Source organism: Strix aluco, chromosome 1 (assembly GCF_031877795.1).
Source record: "Strix aluco isolate bStrAlu1 chromosome 1, bStrAlu1.hap1, whole genome shotgun sequence".
Lineage (NCBI taxonomy): Eukaryota > Metazoa > Chordata > Aves > Strigiformes > Strigidae > Strix > Strix aluco.
This window is the reverse complement of record NC_133931.1, coordinates 82,606,805-82,624,933: the sequence shown is the minus strand read 5'-3', so window position 1 is coordinate 82,624,933 and position 18,129 is coordinate 82,606,805. Positions and strand designations below refer to the sequence as shown.

At 42.5% G+C, this 18,129-nt stretch overlaps 2 protein-coding genes across 8 annotated transcripts in view; both read left to right on the top strand.

Moving 5' to 3' along the window:
• The window catches only part of RETREG1 (reticulophagy regulator 1), a 72,098-nt gene extending 64,828 nt beyond the window's left edge, over positions 1–7,270 (top strand). For 3 of the 4 annotated variants that reach the window (XM_074826372.1, XM_074826382.1, XM_074826392.1), the window contains one exon: positions 2,807–7,102. In XM_074826372.1, the coding sequence (XP_074682473.1) occupies positions 2,807–3,318 (512 nt within the window). In that variant the 3' untranslated portion in view covers positions 3,319–7,102. Of the gene's footprint in view, positions 1–2,806 lie in introns of all 4 variants that reach the window. The other variant, XM_074826364.1, reaches the window with a different exon arrangement.
• A 232-nt stretch (positions 7,271–7,502) lies between these two features.
• Positions 7,503–16,657, top strand: ZNF622 (zinc finger protein 622). 4 transcript variants are annotated; one of them, XM_074826341.1, is made up of 7 exons: positions 7,503–7,627; positions 9,801–10,409; positions 12,656–12,907; positions 13,617–13,779; positions 14,574–14,686; positions 15,569–15,712; positions 16,316–16,657. In XM_074826341.1, exons 2-7 carry the CDS (start codon positions 9,803–9,805, stop codon positions 16,441–16,443), a joined length of 1,407 nt encoding a protein of 468 aa, XP_074682442.1. In that variant the 5' UTR covers positions 7,503–7,627; positions 9,801–9,802; the 3' UTR covers positions 16,444–16,657. The 4 variants fall into 4 exon arrangements, 2 of the variants coding, with proteins under 2 accessions (XP_074682442.1, XP_074682431.1); XR_012623490.1 differs by lacking the exon at positions 16,316–16,657 and having other exon boundaries at positions 7,533–7,627; positions 9,034–10,409; positions 13,532–13,779; positions 15,569–15,669; XR_012623489.1 differs by lacking the exon at positions 16,316–16,657 and having other exon boundaries at positions 7,533–7,627; positions 9,034–10,409; positions 13,517–13,779; positions 15,569–15,669.
• Positions 16,658–18,129: the final 1,472 nt, after the last annotated feature.

Here is an 18,129-nt window from a genome sequence, read left to right as displayed (position 1 = left end):
TGTCCTCATCTTAAAAATAATACAGTACATCAGTAAGTGTCTAAACAAATAAGTAGTGGTGGGTAAAACAGACGCATTAGGTAAGTGCCAGATTTAGCGCTCTCTTCTGCCAAACCTTTTAAGCAAGTAAACCTTTTAAGTGAGTACCAATGTTTTTGTGGGTAAGCTGTACAAATAAAAGCTGAGGAAGAAAAAGTGAATACTCTGAATTTCTAAACAGCCAATTAAAGAAGTATTATTAGGTTTTGTTACTAGAATGCTAATGAAGACAGCCAGCAATGAGCATAAATTAGATGTGAAGACTAAGACTAGGAACAGATGCTCAAGCACTTGTCTTGATCTTGACCAGGTCTTTAAGTTCGTACTTTTTACAGACCAAGCTTTCAGTTAGCACTTTGCCTGAATAAAGATTAAGATCAACAGTAGCTTGGTGTAATCTTATCTGTGGATTTGTTGCTCTTGTCATCTTGCATTTCTCCTCTTCTAGGAAAAGTTCACTGTAAATGACAAGTGGGGTGATATTACTTAATGACATTATACAGGCCCAATTAATAATTTAAATTGTTTTGTTAGTATTTCAAGTTGTAAATAGATGGCATTGTACGATCACAGAGTCCTAAGCTGGAATGAGCCGCTGTTGTTCATCTCAACTAGCCTCCTATTCAAAGCATGTTCAACTTTATCAAGTTGCTGAGGGCTGTGACCATTTGAATTTTGAGCATCTCCAGTGGCAGAAATTCAGCAACCTCCCCAGACAGCCTTTTTCAATATTTCCTCACCCTCATGATGAAGAAGTTTTTTCTTATAGTGAGTCAAAATTTCCCATGATCCAGCTTGTGTTCATTTACTTCTCATCCTTCCACAGTGCACCTTTAAGAAGAGTCAGGCCCTATCTTCTCTATACCTTCTCATTAGGTAGTTAAAGACAACTATGTGATTCCCCTCTCTGCCACCTTCTCTTAAGGCTGAACAAAGCCCATTGTCTCAGCATCTCCTCATAGCTCCTCTTCTCCAGCCCCCTAATAGTCATGCTGGTCCTCCAGGGGACTCACTCCAGTCTTTCATTGTCTGTCTTGTACTGGAGAGGTCAAAACTGGACAAAGCACTCCAAATGTGTGCTCTCAGGTGCTGAATAGTGGGGGAATATCCCTTCCATTGACATTTTGACTTAGTTTTTGCTAGTATAGCTCAGTATGTGGCTTGGCCTTCCCTGCTGCAAGGCCATACCACTGACTTGGTGTCCACAAGTCTTTTTCTTGAAATTTGCTTTCTGTCTTGTTGCCCCCAGCCTGTACTGCTGCACAGATTATTCCATCCCAGATGCAGGATTTGATGTTTGCTTTTGTTGAACTTCATGATGTTCCTTTTCAGCCTGTTCATTCCTCCAGCCTGTTGAGGTTCCTCTGAGGGCAACCTGCCCTCCAGAATATCAAATACGCCTGCCCCATAGCAGTTCCTTTCTGCCCATGAACTTGCTGAGTGCACTCCACCCTGTCATCCAGGTCATTAATAAAAACACTGAACAGTGTTGGCTTCAGTACCTTTGAGAGACACCACTAATAACTGGCCTCCGGTTGGACCTTGTATCACTGATCACAGCCCTTTGATTCTGGCAGTCTGGCTAATTTTCTACCCACCTTACAGTTCACTTACCCAGTTCACTCACCAATTTGGCTGTAAGGATAATGTGGGACACTGCGTTAACGGCCTTGCTGAGTGAAATTAAACAACATCCACTCTTCTCCCTTACGGAGCATTTCAGCCAATGGGACATACACACAAGTGCAAGACCAGACGGGATGCATCTGAGGACTAGCTCATCTCCTGTCAAAGCTCTGTGCATTTGAGCCAACACTCTGCATACAGCACTACCCTTCCTCTTCACCTTCCCAGCCTGTTTTTCCTAAAGAAAATGGAGAAAATGATGTATGAGACATTTTTAGGATTCATTTCCTTAGCCCTTACGAATGCTCCTATTGCTTGTTTTCATAGAAAGTAAGTTCAGACTGATTATTTTTCACCTTCTTATTCAAATACTAGATCAAAGTATTCCCTGATGCTCATTTAGGCCTCTTTCACAGGCCAGGTACTGTACAGTATGTTTTACACATTTCTAATAACAAATATTGTGCCATTAATGCAGCCATTACAATCTAATATTTTGTTTACATTCTGCTTTTTATTCTCTTGAAGACATGAAACAATCTTGGTCATCTGTAGAGTTTCCATTTTCTGTTTCCTATTTAATACAAGCATTGACCAGGAAAGGAAAGAGTTATAAATTAAGGCTTTACATTGGTTTTATACCTTTATTTAAACACACAAAACATTCCTTCTTTTTTTTTTATTCCTCAAGTGTACTAAAAGCTTGTAATAAATACATTCATACATGCTGACATATTTGTAATTTATATATATTGTGGAAAAAAAGAGTTTAGAGACCTGTTGGCACATTATAAATTTTATGTGGACGGTGTATTTAGAACTAACCTCGCTAAAGATTTGCCTGGGTTGTTTCATATACAGCTAGATACCATTTTAGAACGATATTTTCCTCAAATAAGTTTCTGATACCAGGTAGGTTGATACCAGGTGATTTGTGGTACTGGATTTACGACCTCAAAACCATTTTATTTTAAACGTCACCCAAAGCTCCTCTGCACTGAGACTACAGAAGACTACTAGGCTATGGATTAGTAAATGTATTCAAAGGAACACTTACTAATTGCATTTTTACATTTGGCTGCTTTTTTGGGAAGCCTTTCATGTTGGCTAACACTCTTTCCTTCTGTTAACCCTGCAATAGATTTTGACCGACCTAGTGATCATGAAGAAGCTTTCGCTAGAGATCTTTCAGAATTTCCTTCTTTAGAAAATGGTGCCGGAACAAATGATGACGATGACTCAAGCATCGGTATGCCCATCCAGCAAAAACGAAAAAAAGAACAAACATATTTCAAGGTGGATCATGCTTCCAGACAGAGTAAAGAGAGACCATCCACTGCAGGGCTCTCCTTGCCTTTGACCAGTGACCAAACCTTTAATTTAGTGAGTGGAATTGCTGGGGATGTCATCGCAGCTGCAGTGTCTGCTGCCATCAAAGACCAGTTGCAGTCCGCACAGCAAGCTTCCTCACATGCAGTGCCCAGTTTGAGTGAGGAGACAGACACAGAGGAAGCTGATGATTTTGAACTGCTTGACCAGTCTGAGCTTGAGCAGATTGAGAAAGAATTGGGACTTTCACAAGGCCAAGAAGCAGAATCCCAGGAAAAGAAAAAATCTTCAGGCTTCCTTTCAAATTTGCTTGGAAGTCATTAACCTGGAAATTGCAGCTGGTAACATAGAAGAAATTAAACATAAAACACACACACAAAAAAAAATCAAATGAAAAAAAAAAAAAAAAGGAAAATTCTGAGCTGTAAGCTTTAACTATCCCTTTAGATGTCTTGTAATAATTTCCCTTATGCAGAGTGAATTAACTGGATAAATATCAGCTGATACTGATAGTTTAATGTTTCTGGTAGTTACACCTCAATGTAATAGCATGGAAATGAATTATCTATCCACTGGTTGCAGACGAGTGTTGGAGGTCAGTTGTTCAAAAGAGTTGGGGGAAAGTTTTTTTTTTAATCTTTTTGCCAAGCATGTATTTTGGGGTGCTGAGCCAAATTTCCAACATCAGCAGTTTATTTACGCTTGGTTGCCAACAATGTACTACAGTTAATGATTTACACAGCAAGGGTGAGTTATCAGAGGATTGCAATGAGATTACCTAAATCTCACCTCCTTCAGTCACACCAAAAAGTATGAATCCCCTCAGTTGGCATTATGTGTAGTGCATCTACTGTATATGAAACACATTAACCAGCACAACTCTAGTTTAAATGTGTGCAACACTATCAAAGAACTTGATTTCATACTTAAACCCTTTGAATTATTTTGGATATGGTGATGCATTTCCAAGTTTTTTGCTGTTTTAGGCTTGTAGAGTTGTAAAGTGGCATGCTATTTGACTGACCACCTGCTGTGTTCCTTGATAGAGTCTGGCCCTTGGCAGTATTGCCCATGTAAAGTCAGCCAACATATTTTTATATTTAAGAGTTAATATCATGTAAACCAAGCAACCTTTTGGGGAGCAGGTGAGGGTAGTTACTGTTTGGAATAGAGGTTAGAGGTTAAAAAACAAAACAAAACAAAACAAAACAAAAAAAACCCCAGAAAAGGCTTCTTAGGTGCCACTTCCTTAATTCAAGATTCTATGGGGTTTTTTTCCCCAGGACAGCTGCCATTACTTGCAACAAAAGTTGTGTTGCAAGCTGAATATTTTAAGATACGTAAAAGTATTCAGTGAGGTCATTTGCTATAGGAGACACTCGGAATCTTCTTCTTGGCATATAATTTGAAACAAACAAACAGAACTTGTTTAAATTATTTGCCAGTTTCAACTCCACAGATGCTGAGTGAGTGGCATGGGATCTTAAGCAGGTAACTTATTTAACTTTTTCTAGGGCTTTTTTGTTCACCTGTGGCAAAATTGAACTGTAATACCAAGCAATAGTAATCAAAGACATAGGAAGAAGTAAAGCTAGTTTTTTTAATGTGATGTAAACCATTAGCAAAGTTGAGGGACCATGTCAGCTGCTACTACTACTCAAGTGATTTTCCATTTGCTGGCATTTGAAGAGGTGAATATGGTCATCTAGGACCCTCAGACAGTACAGCAACACATTATAAAAATCTTCCACTAACATATATGTGTAGGTAAACCTGTGTTTAAAGTTAACTCCATTTAATTTTTTTTTCTTTTGAGGTGAAAAAATAGGCAGATGGCCAAAAAGAAGTGTAGTGAAAGGAAAGATGCTGAGAATTTTTGACACTAGCTTTATCGTTGCTTGTGCTTTTGTGTCAGTAACGCATATTGACTGTGTTTGCTGTCCTTCACCAGTACAAAAGTGAGCCTGTGCCTTCATTATCAAATCCATTACAAAGTAAGTGGATGCTGGATATAGATCCCACAAGATGCAGCTTTTGAAATTAAACATTTTAACATTAAAAGCAAGTTTCTGGAAATTATTAAAAACACATGGCCACATCAGTTCCACGGCATTGGTTGCTAAGTTTCCTCTTTAGCTTCTTCCAGCCTGTCCTTTGCATTTGAAAAAAAAAACCCAAAACAAAAAACCAACAAAAATAAAAGAAGCTTTTGCTGGGAAATCTGTAAATTTAAAGGCCATTTAAATTTCTCAGATGAGTTAAAAGCCTTGTTTCCTTGCTGCATGTTTAGGACAATCTATACAGTTAGAAGAGTACAACTTCCAAGTTGCTGATGAAACTTTGTAGGACAGACACCCGAACAAATGTGTGCTTCCTTGAACAGGAGTACTGGTGCCAGGAGGGGAAATGGGCTATGGGACAGGGACAGGCCGGAGGGAGGGAGCGATCCTTCACAGGCTTTTCTGGAGCGGATTGATGGGACGGACTAGCTGGCTGTCAATGGTGGCATTATAACAGCATGCACTTTATTGTTGTTTTAGGAAGAATACTTGTGGCTATAAAGGTATGTAATGCAGGGGCACTCTTCTAGAATAATAGATTAGTTCAAGAAGGAAAAGCAGTTGGAGGAGTTTCTTGGACTTTTTGTAAATGATCCATTTTCTGGTTTCAAGATAGAAGAATAGATCAATTTTTCTCCAGTACAAGTCTCAATTTTTCCAGAAAGAAAAACAAAGCAAAACTTGAACAAGCAAATCATTAAAGTTTAGGGGAGTAAGTGCTTATTTGAGTGTCTTTAGAATTTCATTTTTCTGTTCTCGTGGTACTCAGTTACATTCAAGCCCCTAAATACTGTGTAATGGGAAGGAGGTGATTCTGCAACATTTAATGTTCTTCCTCAGGTAGTGGCAAGATGCTTAATTTTCTGCAGGAAATTACCTCTTCCCTCCCAAACAGCAGCACATAAGAAAAACTTTGCTCGGACACAATACATTCCACCGCCAGCAGTTTGACAGCAAAACACAAAGAACATGTTTCTCTTCTTTGTGAGATCCCTTCCACACAGCCTTCAGTTGGAAATCCCTCAAGAAACCTTTTTGCTGTATTCTAGCAGCAGCCACAAAGTAGCAGTTATCTAAAAATTCCTGTCACAATGGTCCACAGCGTCTTTCCCGCCAAGCACTGCCATCACCTTCCCATCTTCCAAAACTGAATTCAGGGGCAGGAAGGAGGGCAAGCGAGTATGAGGTGGCTTTGAAACGTGCATTTGTTCCGTGGGAAGCCTGCTTGCTTGCAATTTCCAGTCAAAAGGCAGTACAGGCAGCATAGAGGACATAGATCAGAGTGTGGACGTGTGAGCAAGTGGCATGGGGTAACACAGGGTGTGATCTTGCCATGGGCTCAGTACTGTCTGCATTATCTGGTGTGCTCTTACCTGGTAGTAAATTGAAGATGCTGTTTTTGTAGTAGCATGGTCAAAGTGCTCATCCTCCCTCACCTTGCAGTGGCTTCTCCATGCATCCCTGCTGGAAAAAAAACGACGTGTGCCAGGACAGGGTCTGTGGGATGCAGTTCAGTCCTTCGTACTCAGAAAATTTCCCCTTGTGTTAGTACATCTGAGTGACAAACAGAGTGGTCGCCATTTGATCAGTGGCCTTACGTGTGTCAAATCCAGCGTAAAAGCACCTATTGTCAGCACACAGGGATACTCATGTGTATGTACTACACACCTGCTTACCGTTCTTAAGTTTGTTTGTGAAAAAAAAAAAATTCTATGCAGAGGAGGGGAAATGATTTTAACCCAAAGTAATAGGATCTGAAGAAATACTCGTTTCTACTTGTTTTTTGTTCATTTTGCACTTTTTCCAGACTGTTTAAGCCTTCTGAACAAATTCCCTGTCGTCTCCATGTCTGTTCTCAGCACACAAGCAGCATAACGGTCTGTAGACACCACCTATCCTGGTAACCAGAAACTGGAAAATTACAAAATGTCTTTATTTAAAATATTTTGCAGCACTTTACCTAGCCTAATTACTATTTTGTAAACATGGAATTATTATATTGATTGTTTGTAAAACCATTTAATAAATATGTGTTAGTTTTTATCTTTCATCATATCCAATCGTATGTTTCTCCCCAAAATAGGAAAAAAAACCCACGGCAACAACAAAAAGCCCATCAGTGGCGTTTCTGCCGCTCCCTTGTTTCTTCCCGTTCGCGGCCCGACGTGGGCTCGCACCCAATAAACGCTGATGTTGGCTCTCGGCCGCAGACCTGACCACGTTAAATTATTTTTCAGGAGCAGAACCGGGGCTGTCCGGCGCGAAGGAGGGGCGGCCTTCGGGGGCACACCGGGCGGGGGCAGGCGAGAGGCCCCGGCTCCCGGGCGCCCCCGGCGGCGCAGGCCCCGCCCGGGGGGTGCGGGGTGGCCCGGCCTCCCTCAGGCCGCCTGGCGCTACGCGGCGGACGGCGAGCGCCTTGGGGCCTCCGCGCCGGCAGGGGGCGGGAGAGGCGGTGGCGCCGGGCGGGCCGGGCCCTCCTGGCCGGAAGGGAGCGGCCCCGGATTTCCTGCCTGGCGCCGCCGGTGCCTCCGTCGGTGGCGGCGCGGGGGGACCCGCGGCCTCTCGGCCGGCAGGTAAGTGTCCTGCGGCGGGCGGTGCGGGGCGACCCAGCTCCGCTGGGGAGTGGGGGCGAGGCCCGGCCCGGCCCGGCCCGGCCCCGAGCCGTTGGCGGGTGGGCCGCGCGGCCTGGGGGTGTCGGTCGCTCTCCCTGGGGGCGGAGGCTCCCGGTGAGGCCTGTCTGAGTCACGGCTGGCGGCGGCCTGGAGGCGGCCTGGAGACTCGCGGCTTCCGCCTGCGCCCCTGCCTGTGCATTATTTTAAGTATTTTCTTGGTTTTTTCCCCCCGGGTTTAAGTTGTGATGTCAATTCTGGTGTCCGTATAGTAAACACCTGCCTGTCAGGCCTTTCTGTCTCGTGTCAGTCTGATGGAGACCGGCTCAATTTAAATTCAAATAGAAGTAGCTAAAATCAGCTGTAATAAAGACCCTGTGGCCGAAGGACTTGGCTGTGCCTAGGGCTGAAGGCTTGTGAGTGCCTCGAGTTTTGTTTTCCTGAGCCTCACGCAGGGGAAGGTTCTGTGCTTTGGTTTTGTGAGTTAAAATGGTAGGTGAAAAGGCCCGTGGGGAATGGGCAGTGCTGGCCTAACGACATGGGAGTCTGCAGGTCCTTTTTCTGCTCTACGTGGCTCGATTTGTAAACGTTATTTCTCCACTTAGTATATCCTTAAATATAACCTTTGTATCCTCAGGTATGAAGGGTTATGGTTTTAGATGCTCTCAGTTACGTACCTCTTTTACTGATTTTTTTTTTTTTTTGGGGGGGGGGGGAGGTAATCACCCCTAGGTTAATCTAGCGTATAGTTGCTGTCCACCTGTAATAGGCCAGATCAAACTGTTCTGTCCATGAGGTTTCTGTAAGAAGTTTGTGATTAACAGCAAATGTGATTCTGTATCAGTTAGTTTATGGCAGTAAAATACTTTCTTGGGCTAGGAAAGGGGTGGGGAGCTCTTCAGGTGGGAGGCAAATGCTTCAGAGAGCAATTGGGATCCCTCAATGGGCAGAGGATGTATTTTCCTCCAAAAAAAAAAGCATCTGTTACGCTGAATGGATGCTTACAGTATTTCAGATAAAATAGCATGGCCTTTATTTTCTATTAGTGTATTTTCTGTCACTGTAGGATTACAGATAGCACAAACAGTAAATTAGAAGTCCAGTTCTTCCAGGAAGTGAGTGTTTCATAAAGTACCTTTCGACTCTTTGCATATTTGTGTCTTTCACTGCTGTTTCGCCCTGTTGGTAGCTTCTGGGAGGGACTGCTGTTTCTCTACCTGTTTTCAGACCCCCTCCTATTACTACTTTTTTTTCCAGATTAAATCATAGTTTTTCTAAATTGGTTAAAAGATGAAAGTGGCTTTAGTGATATCCAACTAAAACACACTTTTTTGCACTTTGCTTTTGGACTATTCAAAAAAATTGTTAAGTGCTGAAAAGGAGGGAAATGCCTGGCTTTGGAAAGGACAGCAGGTCTCTGCCATCCAGTTGTCCTGTGACAGCCCCAGTAACGCAGCTCAGCTGGATGGTTGGAAGTGGAGGAAGACCAGAGGTAGCAGTGGCTTCAAGCACTGGATCTAGGCATGACTGGCTGCATTTCCAGACTAACGGTTCTGCGGGTAAAGTGGTGTTGACAGTACATGCGCTGCTCCAAAAGAGCTGAGAGGGTTGGGGTTTTTTTTAAATGTGGTAACTTTTTTTCCTCCATTTGGTAAAGCTGTGGAAAACAGAAAACAGGCATGAAAGCAGGTTTTCCCTTTTTACCCTTATTTTGGAGCAATCACTAGTCTCCTCAAAAGCCTACAGTTGGCAGAACATGAGCTTTAGTTTCTGATCTTCAGTAAAAAGTGCAGAGCTCTTGAAGCACTGCTGCCGGGGCTGGAAACCCTCTCGCTCTGTGTCCGAGCCCTGACAGGCACAGTGGGTGCTGGGTCCAGAAGTGGGATGCTCAGATGCTGCTGTGGTACAAGTAATCTCTGATAACTACGTTGAAGTCTTTTATTTTGTCATCTTTTGCACCTTCTAGTACATGACGTGCTGTTTGCTAGTGCTGGTGTTTAATAAATTTAATTCTGTACAAGAACTGTATGTCTTATGCTGCCTTACATGGGTGCTGTCACGATGTTGTGTTTGGAGTTTTTTTGTGGCTGTTACTTACCTTTGTTAGCACAGTTATTATTTTTCTCCCACTTTCTAGTAATGGCAACCTACACTTGTATCACTTGCCGTGTGGCTTTCAAGGATGCTGACATTCAGCGTGCCCATTACAAAACTGACTGGCACAGGTACAACCTGAAGCGTAAGGTTGCTGACATGCCTCCTGTCACTGCTGAGAACTTCCAGGAGAGAGTCCTAGCCCAGAGAGCAGTAGCAGAGGAGCAGAATAAAATCACTGCCACTTACTGCACAGTTTGCAGCAAGAGATTCTCCACCTTCAATGCCTATGAGAATCACTTGAAGTCCAAGAAGCACCTGGAGTTGGAGAAGAAAGCTGTTCAAGCTGTCAGCAAGAAGGTGAAAATATTAAATGAGAAAAACCTGGAAAAGGGGCTGGCCCCAGAGAGTGTAGACAAAGATGAAATGAACACAGCTATTCAGCAAGCCATCAGAGCTCAGCCGTCTTCATCTCCAAAGAAGACACCTTTACCTCCTAGTAATGCAGGTAGCTCTCCGGTTTCTACGAGAAGCACCAGCTTATCACAGAGTAGAGAACGATTGGAAAAGCCTCCACGGCTACAGTGGTTTGAACAGCAGGCAAAGAAGCTGGCCAAACAACAAGCAGAGGAAGAGGAGGATATGGAAGAAGGTAAGACAGTAAACATACTGGCAAGAGATAGCTTGGGGTAAGCTATGTAGTTGTTGGTGTTACGTAAAAGCCTCCTTCTGTTTCTGTAGTAGTAAAGCATTTTCTGTATGAAGACATAAGGTCTTCCTGTTGATTAAATTTTCAACTTAACAAAGGAGTTAAGGGTGGCCCATGCTTGCAGTCAAGGACTCCGTGTTAGTATCTGAACTGCCAGCTGCGCAAGATACTAATGCCTGTTAAGGTTGAACATAAACAGTTACTAATAGGAGCACTATTTTCCACGTAAAAGTCCAGGGGAAGCTTCCTTTAAGGAAGACTAACACAAAAGGTTACTGTAAAACTACTTTTGAAAAATAGATGAACAAAAACCCAGCCATGATAATTTGCTGTTGCGTCATCAGTCATTTTACTGATCTGTTGAAGGGAGGTGGGAGTGGGGTTAGTTTTGTTTTCCAAACCAGACCCGAGGAGAAAGTTTGCTCCTTAGCCTGACGCTGTGTGGCAGAGCTTCTCAGCACGTTGGCATCTATATTAAAATTGGTTTAAGAGTTGCCACCCCAACTGCCTGCTCCTGCTGCTTCACCCTCACAGCTTGTGTGGATACAGCTCTTTGTTGGAGGTCAGCCTGGAAAGTGGGCAATTAAAAAGATCAGGGCTTCAGAATTCCCAGAAAAGGGTTATTTTTAACCTGGATGCTTTCAGTGCTGTAGTTTACAGTGCAGCTTCAAATGCATCTATTGGAGCAGTTGAATGGGGTGATTAATCTGCAGCAAGGGGACAGGTATGAATGAAGTGGAACTGTACTATGCCAGCTTTGTGACTGAAACCATTGTGTTGTTACATCTGTTACGGCAGTTTTATGCTGGTAAAATTTCATTTGCAGTTTAGGGAATCTGTTCTGCAGAAGAAATGTATACCTCTAAGCATGCATCTTAACGTCTAAAGAAGGAGCCAACTTGCACCTGTTTTGTATTAATGTCTTAGTCATAAATTGTAATGCTAGAATCTCAGTAGGTTTCTGAATGTTAATTTTCCTTTTAAGTGCTTCTCCAGAAGTGTTTCCTACAAGTCCTGTTAATTCAGTGTCAGGCTTTTAAAATTATTAAACTATATCCTACAGCAAAGATCTCTAATTAGCAGCCTAGAATGTTGGGAAGCACAGTGTTCCCTGTTCTCAAACACTCTGTGCACATGGCGGTTAGAACGGGACCAATAGGGATAAAGTACTGGGAAATAAATGCCCCCTGCCCAGATCGGAACTTTAAAAAAGATTTCTGGACCCCTCCAGCAGTATAATCAGATTGCTGGTCTGTCTATCCATTAATGAGCTCTGCAAGAGTTAGTATATCTTGGTATATACTAACGTATACCATAACGTATATCTGTGACAGCTGGCTTTGTTCTTCTCTGTTGTTAAAGATGTATGTGTGAACAGGAGTGTGTTTTCCCTCACTGCTGAGTTGCCGCTGGAAATGAGTATTTTCGTGATTCTGACAGAGTTGTTTTCTTTTTAATGAGCCATGCATGTCTTCTTGAGCTGTGGTGAATTAAATTTAAAGCTTCAAAACAGCAATAACATGTTAATAGTTGAGAAAATGGAGGAGAAAAAAATATTGGATGTCAGCTTTTTTATGAGCAGATTTGAGCTTTGCTGTGCATAGAATCACAGAATGGTTTGGGTTGGAAGGAACCTTAAAGATCACGTAGTTGCAACCCCCCTGCCATGGGCAGGGACACCTTCCACCGGATCAGGTTGCTCAAAGCCCCGTCCAACCTGGCCTTGAACACTTCCAGGAAGGGGGCAGCCACCACCTCTCTGGGCAACCTGTTCCAGTGTCTCACCACCCTCACAATGAAGAACTTCTTCATTATACCTAATCTGCCCTCTCTCAGTTTAAAACAGTTACCCCTTGTCCTATCACTACACTCCCTGATAAAGAGTCCCTCCCCATCTTTGCTGTAGTCCCCATTAGGTACTGGAAGGCCACTATAAGGTCTCCCCAGAGCCTTCTCTTCTCCAGGCTGAACAACCCCAACTCTCTCAGCCTGTCAAAGGCATCTTACAAAGACATGTGTTTCACTGGCAATGGTACATTCTTGCACCTGGAAGTGACTCTGTGGCACTTAGCTGTAAGAATAGAAAATGCAGTATTTTCTGTGATAACTTTTTCTAACCTAATTGTGACTTGTTTTGCTTCAGAGAAGTAATCATATAAATAAATGGGGTTTTAAACTTCCTTTAAAAGATTGGGAAGATATGGATTCTGATGAAGACATCGGCTCTGAAGAAGAGATGGAAAGTGTAGGAGAAGAGGAGGAGCAGGCAGAAGCTGAAAGCACTCCGGCTGTGGGGGCCATACCAGTCACAGACTGCTTGTTCTGTCCCCACCATTCAAGATCACTCACGAAAAATGTGGCCCATATGACAAAAGCTCACAGTTTCTTCATTCCAGACATAGAGTACCTTGTGGATCTCAGAGGATTAATCAAGTACCTGGGTATGCCTATAAATGTTCTCTGATTTTTTGACCAGGATAATTATATACTGTTATTGCTTATTTTCACTTAGATTTGACTTACAATGTTTTGGGAGTGTTTTGTGTAAAATCTGAGTGCTCTCTAGTTCAGTATTTTGATCATGAACAGGACCACAGGCTTTCCAGGGAGAGTGAGAGAGAACCCCACTGAGCAAACCTGTGGTCATGTACCCTGTAGATCTCATGTAGTTTTCTAATACTGAGAAAGTTGTTCAGCTAATGTGAATTTTAGGCCAAAACTCTATTGCTAAAGTGAGCGTATGAACTGTTTCTACTAATGAGTTGGCAAGTATTTACCTCATCAGTTTACAATACTTCTAAGAGAGCTAAAAACTAGGAAAAAAAAAGAAAAAGTATCTTCCTTGAAGTCTACAGATAATGATGAGAATAAAATAGTTTTGGAGGGTCAGATAGGAAAGTATGAGATTTGTAATTAAGAATACATAGTGATCCATACCTTGTCATAAGAAATCTTTAAATGGCCAGACTTGTCCCTGATGGAGCCATATGGTCAAGGCGTAGGAGCAGCAGGGCTTTTCTGGCAATGAAGGGCTCAGGGCTCTTTCTCAGTCTCTCTGCCTGCAGGCCGGGCCAGCTGCATCATGGAAATGTTCATCACTGACCAGGGAGGCTCTGGTCAGACCAATAGAAGTGTCAATGTTTTCTGCAGGAGAGAAAGTTGGCGTTGGGAAAATCTGCATTTGGTGCAACGAAAAAGGGAAATCCTTCTACTCTACAGAAGCAGTACAGGCTCACATGAATGATAAAAGCCACTGCAAACTCTTCACAGATGGAGATGCTGCCCTGGAATTTGCTGACTTCTATGATTTTAGGTGAGGACACTTTGAGCAGAGCACAGATGGGGACAGACAAAAGGACAACTGAATATTACATCAGAAACTATTATTCATTCTTGAAATTTAGGCTATTTCTGCTGCTTATTTTGTGTAGGTGGTTCACTGCTTTTCTAGGTAAACGTAACAACATGTTTGGTTCTCTCCTGTGAGCACTAGTACCAGTTCTACATGAAAATATATTTTGAATTCTGTTTTGTGTGTTTGCTGTTACTGAGTTTAGATTTCAGTGCACCAGCAAAGCCCATAAAAGGGCATAACTGTCTCTTCCATTACCTTTCAGGCAAACTGTGGGCTTAATACAGACTGTGGATTTATTCTTTTTTTTAAGTAGCTGGAGTTAAATGGGACTGCTGTGATTCAGAGACCTCTTCTTGGATTTCCTGTACCTTATCCTAAGCTGGGTTCATTTTGGTCAGAAACACCTCCAGTTATGGTGACAGGTGGATTTAGTGGAGCTTCTTGGAGTGCTTGTTTGGTAGCTGTGCAGAGCTGGTGGGCTGCACAGTGATGGCTTTTCACCATAAGTCACTGTTCAGTGTGCAGCAGCAGAACTATGCTGAGTTACAGAACCAGGTGGAGGAAGGGTGGTCCTTATCTTCAGCCTCTGTTCAGGGCAGGGTGCTGCAGGGAAGAACTCCCAAACCAGGGCAGGTGAAATGTGACAGTGTTTGTGGCTTGTGGTAGCTGTGCATGGCAGTTCTTTGTGTAATGGATCTGGATAGTTGTGACTGCTGCCCGTGTATAAACCATGTAGTGCCACTCTTCCACAGGAGCAGTTACCCTGATCACAAGGATGGGGAAGATGTGGAGGTGCCTGGAGAGCGCCCTGCGGAGAGAGAGCTGGATTATGATGATGACACCATGGAGCTGATCCTTCCTTCAGGTAGGCATAGGATTTGTGTTGCAACGTATTTTTTCTGCCATTTCTCATAGCTGCAGCCGTTACCTGCAGCATAGGTCATTGCTGTAAGTGTTTTCCTTTGGCAAGGGAGAAAGTAATTTTACATCCCAAGTGTCTTTGGAGTTTTGTCCTCACCTTCCATTAATTATTTTCACTACCAAGTAGTTCAGCTTCTTCAGCATTAGTGTATATGTGGACTGGGGCAGGGGGTTCCTTTGCCCACTTTACCTCTTCATTAACATGTGACTCATGGTATACTCCGGGAGTTTCCATATCTTGTTTTAGTGCAACTTGGAGAGGTTATCTAGTGTAGGTTTTTTACAGAGAGGGAGCTGGTAACTAATTTAGTAACTACTTCAGTAAAATGAATTTATTTAAACAACCTCACTCTTGTCTTATATAGCATTTGTCACTGTTGCTTGCTTTTTTTGTGTGTGTGTTGTTTTTGTTTTGGTGTGTTTTGTATGAGGGGACCTCAGCCCTTTCATTCTGAAAACTGCTGCCAAGTATGCAGTTACAGATGATTTCCTGAATGTCAGCAAGTTACTTCCCTGGTTACTTGAAACAGCATTGCCTCTCTGCTCATTCCCCTAATTAAAATTTTCTTTTCTGAAAGCTACCTGTGTATTATCTGAGCGAAGTCCCTCCTGAACAGCAGCACTCTTTGTTTTTTTTCTTCAAGGTAGAGTACAGTACAGCAGCTCTTACAGTAACTACATTGAGTTCCTAATAGTCCTAAAGTTTTTAAAGTTCATGGCCTTTTAAAAACATTTCTCAGCATAGGGATTTTCCACAGTTTTCACAATATGCTTGAATACTGCTCCATTGCATTGTGCATAATAAGATATCCCCTCCTCTGAACAGGTGCAAGAGTGGGTCATCGTTCTTTAATGAGATACTACAAGCAACGGTTTGGTCTGTCAAGAACGGTGGCTGTTGCAAAAAATAAGAAAGCAGTGGGTCGGGTGTTGCAGCAGTACAGAGCTTTGGGCTGGACAAGTCAGACAGGTAAGTGACAATGTGAGGTTTTTGCAGAGGAGGATGTTCTAGGGTGTCATCACTCTACCATTTAGGTCGAGTTTGTTTCACATTTGTGAGGGTTTATGCAGTAGTTTGCCTTCCACTCAGTTCCCTTTCATTCCTGACATCCAAGCAGAGTAAGTTCTAGGAAGTTGTGTTTAAAATCCATTGCAGCTTCTGTGCAAGCCCTTCAGTTCATTAGCATGTGTGTTTGTGATATTTGGGAACTTCCTAAGATTCGTTGGTTTCTGCCTGTCAAAACCATTACTCTTGCTATTTAACAAAGTAACATAAACCATTCTTTGACAGAATACTTTTCCAGTTGGGGAGCTGTGATGAAATCTATATCCGCTTTTGAAATAAAAGAATCACACATTGGAATGCAAAACAACCTTTTCCCTTAATTGCAGTCACGGGTATTCATAGAGGGAACGGGCCTTTCCCAAGAGAAAAGTGAAAAGATGTGTGCCAGTATGGGAAGGAAAACATATAGCTAACTGCTGATGTAAATGGACAGGTTAGCTGGTTTGCATGTAAGTAGTAAGTTTACAGACCTTTATCCCTCTTTCTCTTCCTCCTCTCTCCCTGAAGGGGCAGTCTTTGCTCAGAAGCGTGATATGCAGTACCTGCAGAGGATGAAGTCAAAGTGGATGCTCAAGACAGGAATGAGTAACAATGCAACAAAGCAGATGCATTTCCGGGCCCAAGTCAGATTCTGAGTTCCCAAGAGAGCTGCATGCAACTGGTTTTGGGAAGGGGAATTTAATAGTTTCTGGGTCAAGGATTTTGTTATTAAAATGGATTTGGTACCTGTCAAACAGGGATGTGTATGCTGATGTGTCTCCCTGCCTATGAGAAAAATAGTAGGGAGCTTGTCTCTTCCAGTGAAATGATGGTTGGCCTAACTTAAAAAATAAAATATCTTAAATGAAATATGTGGCAAAGTAGTCATGGATATGCATGCGTAGTCTTGCTGCCCATCTTTGTGCAGTCCATTTCTGTGGGGCAGTCGACATTGTCATTTGTCCGAATATCTTCAGTTTCCAGCTCTGCAAAATGGTTGAGGCCAAGAGAAGATCCTAGATCTAAGAGCCTGAGATGACATTGAAGGTTTTCACTTGTGGTGCCAGACGTAAGTTAGGTGGGTGTTTTGGACTTCTAGCTGGCACTATTGAGTTGAAAATTTGAGAGCAGCTATTCTGGAAAGCTTGAATGATAATTGTTTGAAGAAACGCACTGATGGAAAACATAACTCCAGGATTAATATTCTCCTCAGAAGTTGGCTGTACGTACTTAATGCTCCAGCTCAGGGCTGGATTAATAATTTACAGTGCAGTTGTTCTATGTTGAATGTAATGAATTTTCATTACTTAAAAACTGCTCAAAATTACTGTAACATTTAGATGAATGTCAAACAAAATTTCTGATGATCTGTTAAAAATTTCCTCATTATAACTCTGAAGTTACTATTGATGACAGCTTTTATTGTTCCCATTGAGTACTGGTGTTTCGTATGATCTTGCTGAAGGAAAGTGACCCAAGATGTGGCTTGGCTAGAATGGAGGCGTGCTCTCCCACTTAAGCAGGTGAACTCTTACAGGCAGGTATAGAGAAAACCTACCTAATGTTTCCCTCTGTTAAAGAGCTGAGGCAGCAGCACTAGCGTTGGTCCTGGTGGTGTAGATGTTAAAAGCTTCCATGACCTTACCAGTTGTTCTGACCTCCATGTAAGGAGGTGGGCGCTTACACACAGGTGTAAGCTAGCTCGTGAAGCCCCGAGCTGCAGTGTGCTGGACTCCTGTGCCACAGGAAAGTTGCTGTTTGTTTGCCTGTTCATCCGTTGTGAAGGTGGGTGCAGCTGGTCCAAGCCAAGTTGCATTTCTGCCTTTTAGGTTTACTCTGGATTCCCTAGTAGTGGCTTTCACTGGCACAATTTTAATATAAGTTTTCTTCCTTTCCTGTAAACAGTGTGTGCATAATATCACTGGGAATGGTAGGGGGAGACTTCATCAATTAATGCTGTATTTTGACCTCTAAATAATCCACTCAAGGCTCACTAAGAAGTAGGTTCAGAAGAAGTAGTACTGTTGGCATATCTGCGCTTCTGAAAGATGGTGTATTTATGGGACTCTAAGCAAAGTGATCATATCACAGTGGAGGTGCATGCTATGTATTTTCGTTTTGTGGATTTCTCTGTGGTGTTTTGCTCTTTGGTTTTTTTTTTCTTTTTTTAGTAAGTTCTGCTGCCTTTAAGTTTTTTGCCATTCCTGCTTTTACTGAGAAGTCAGAACTTGATCAGTAATGCAGGCTATAGATTTGACACAGCGTTTACTAAGTCAAGTGACTAATACATTAAAAAAGGTATAAATTTAAGTGAACAGAAAAATGAAGCAGAGAGGATTTTA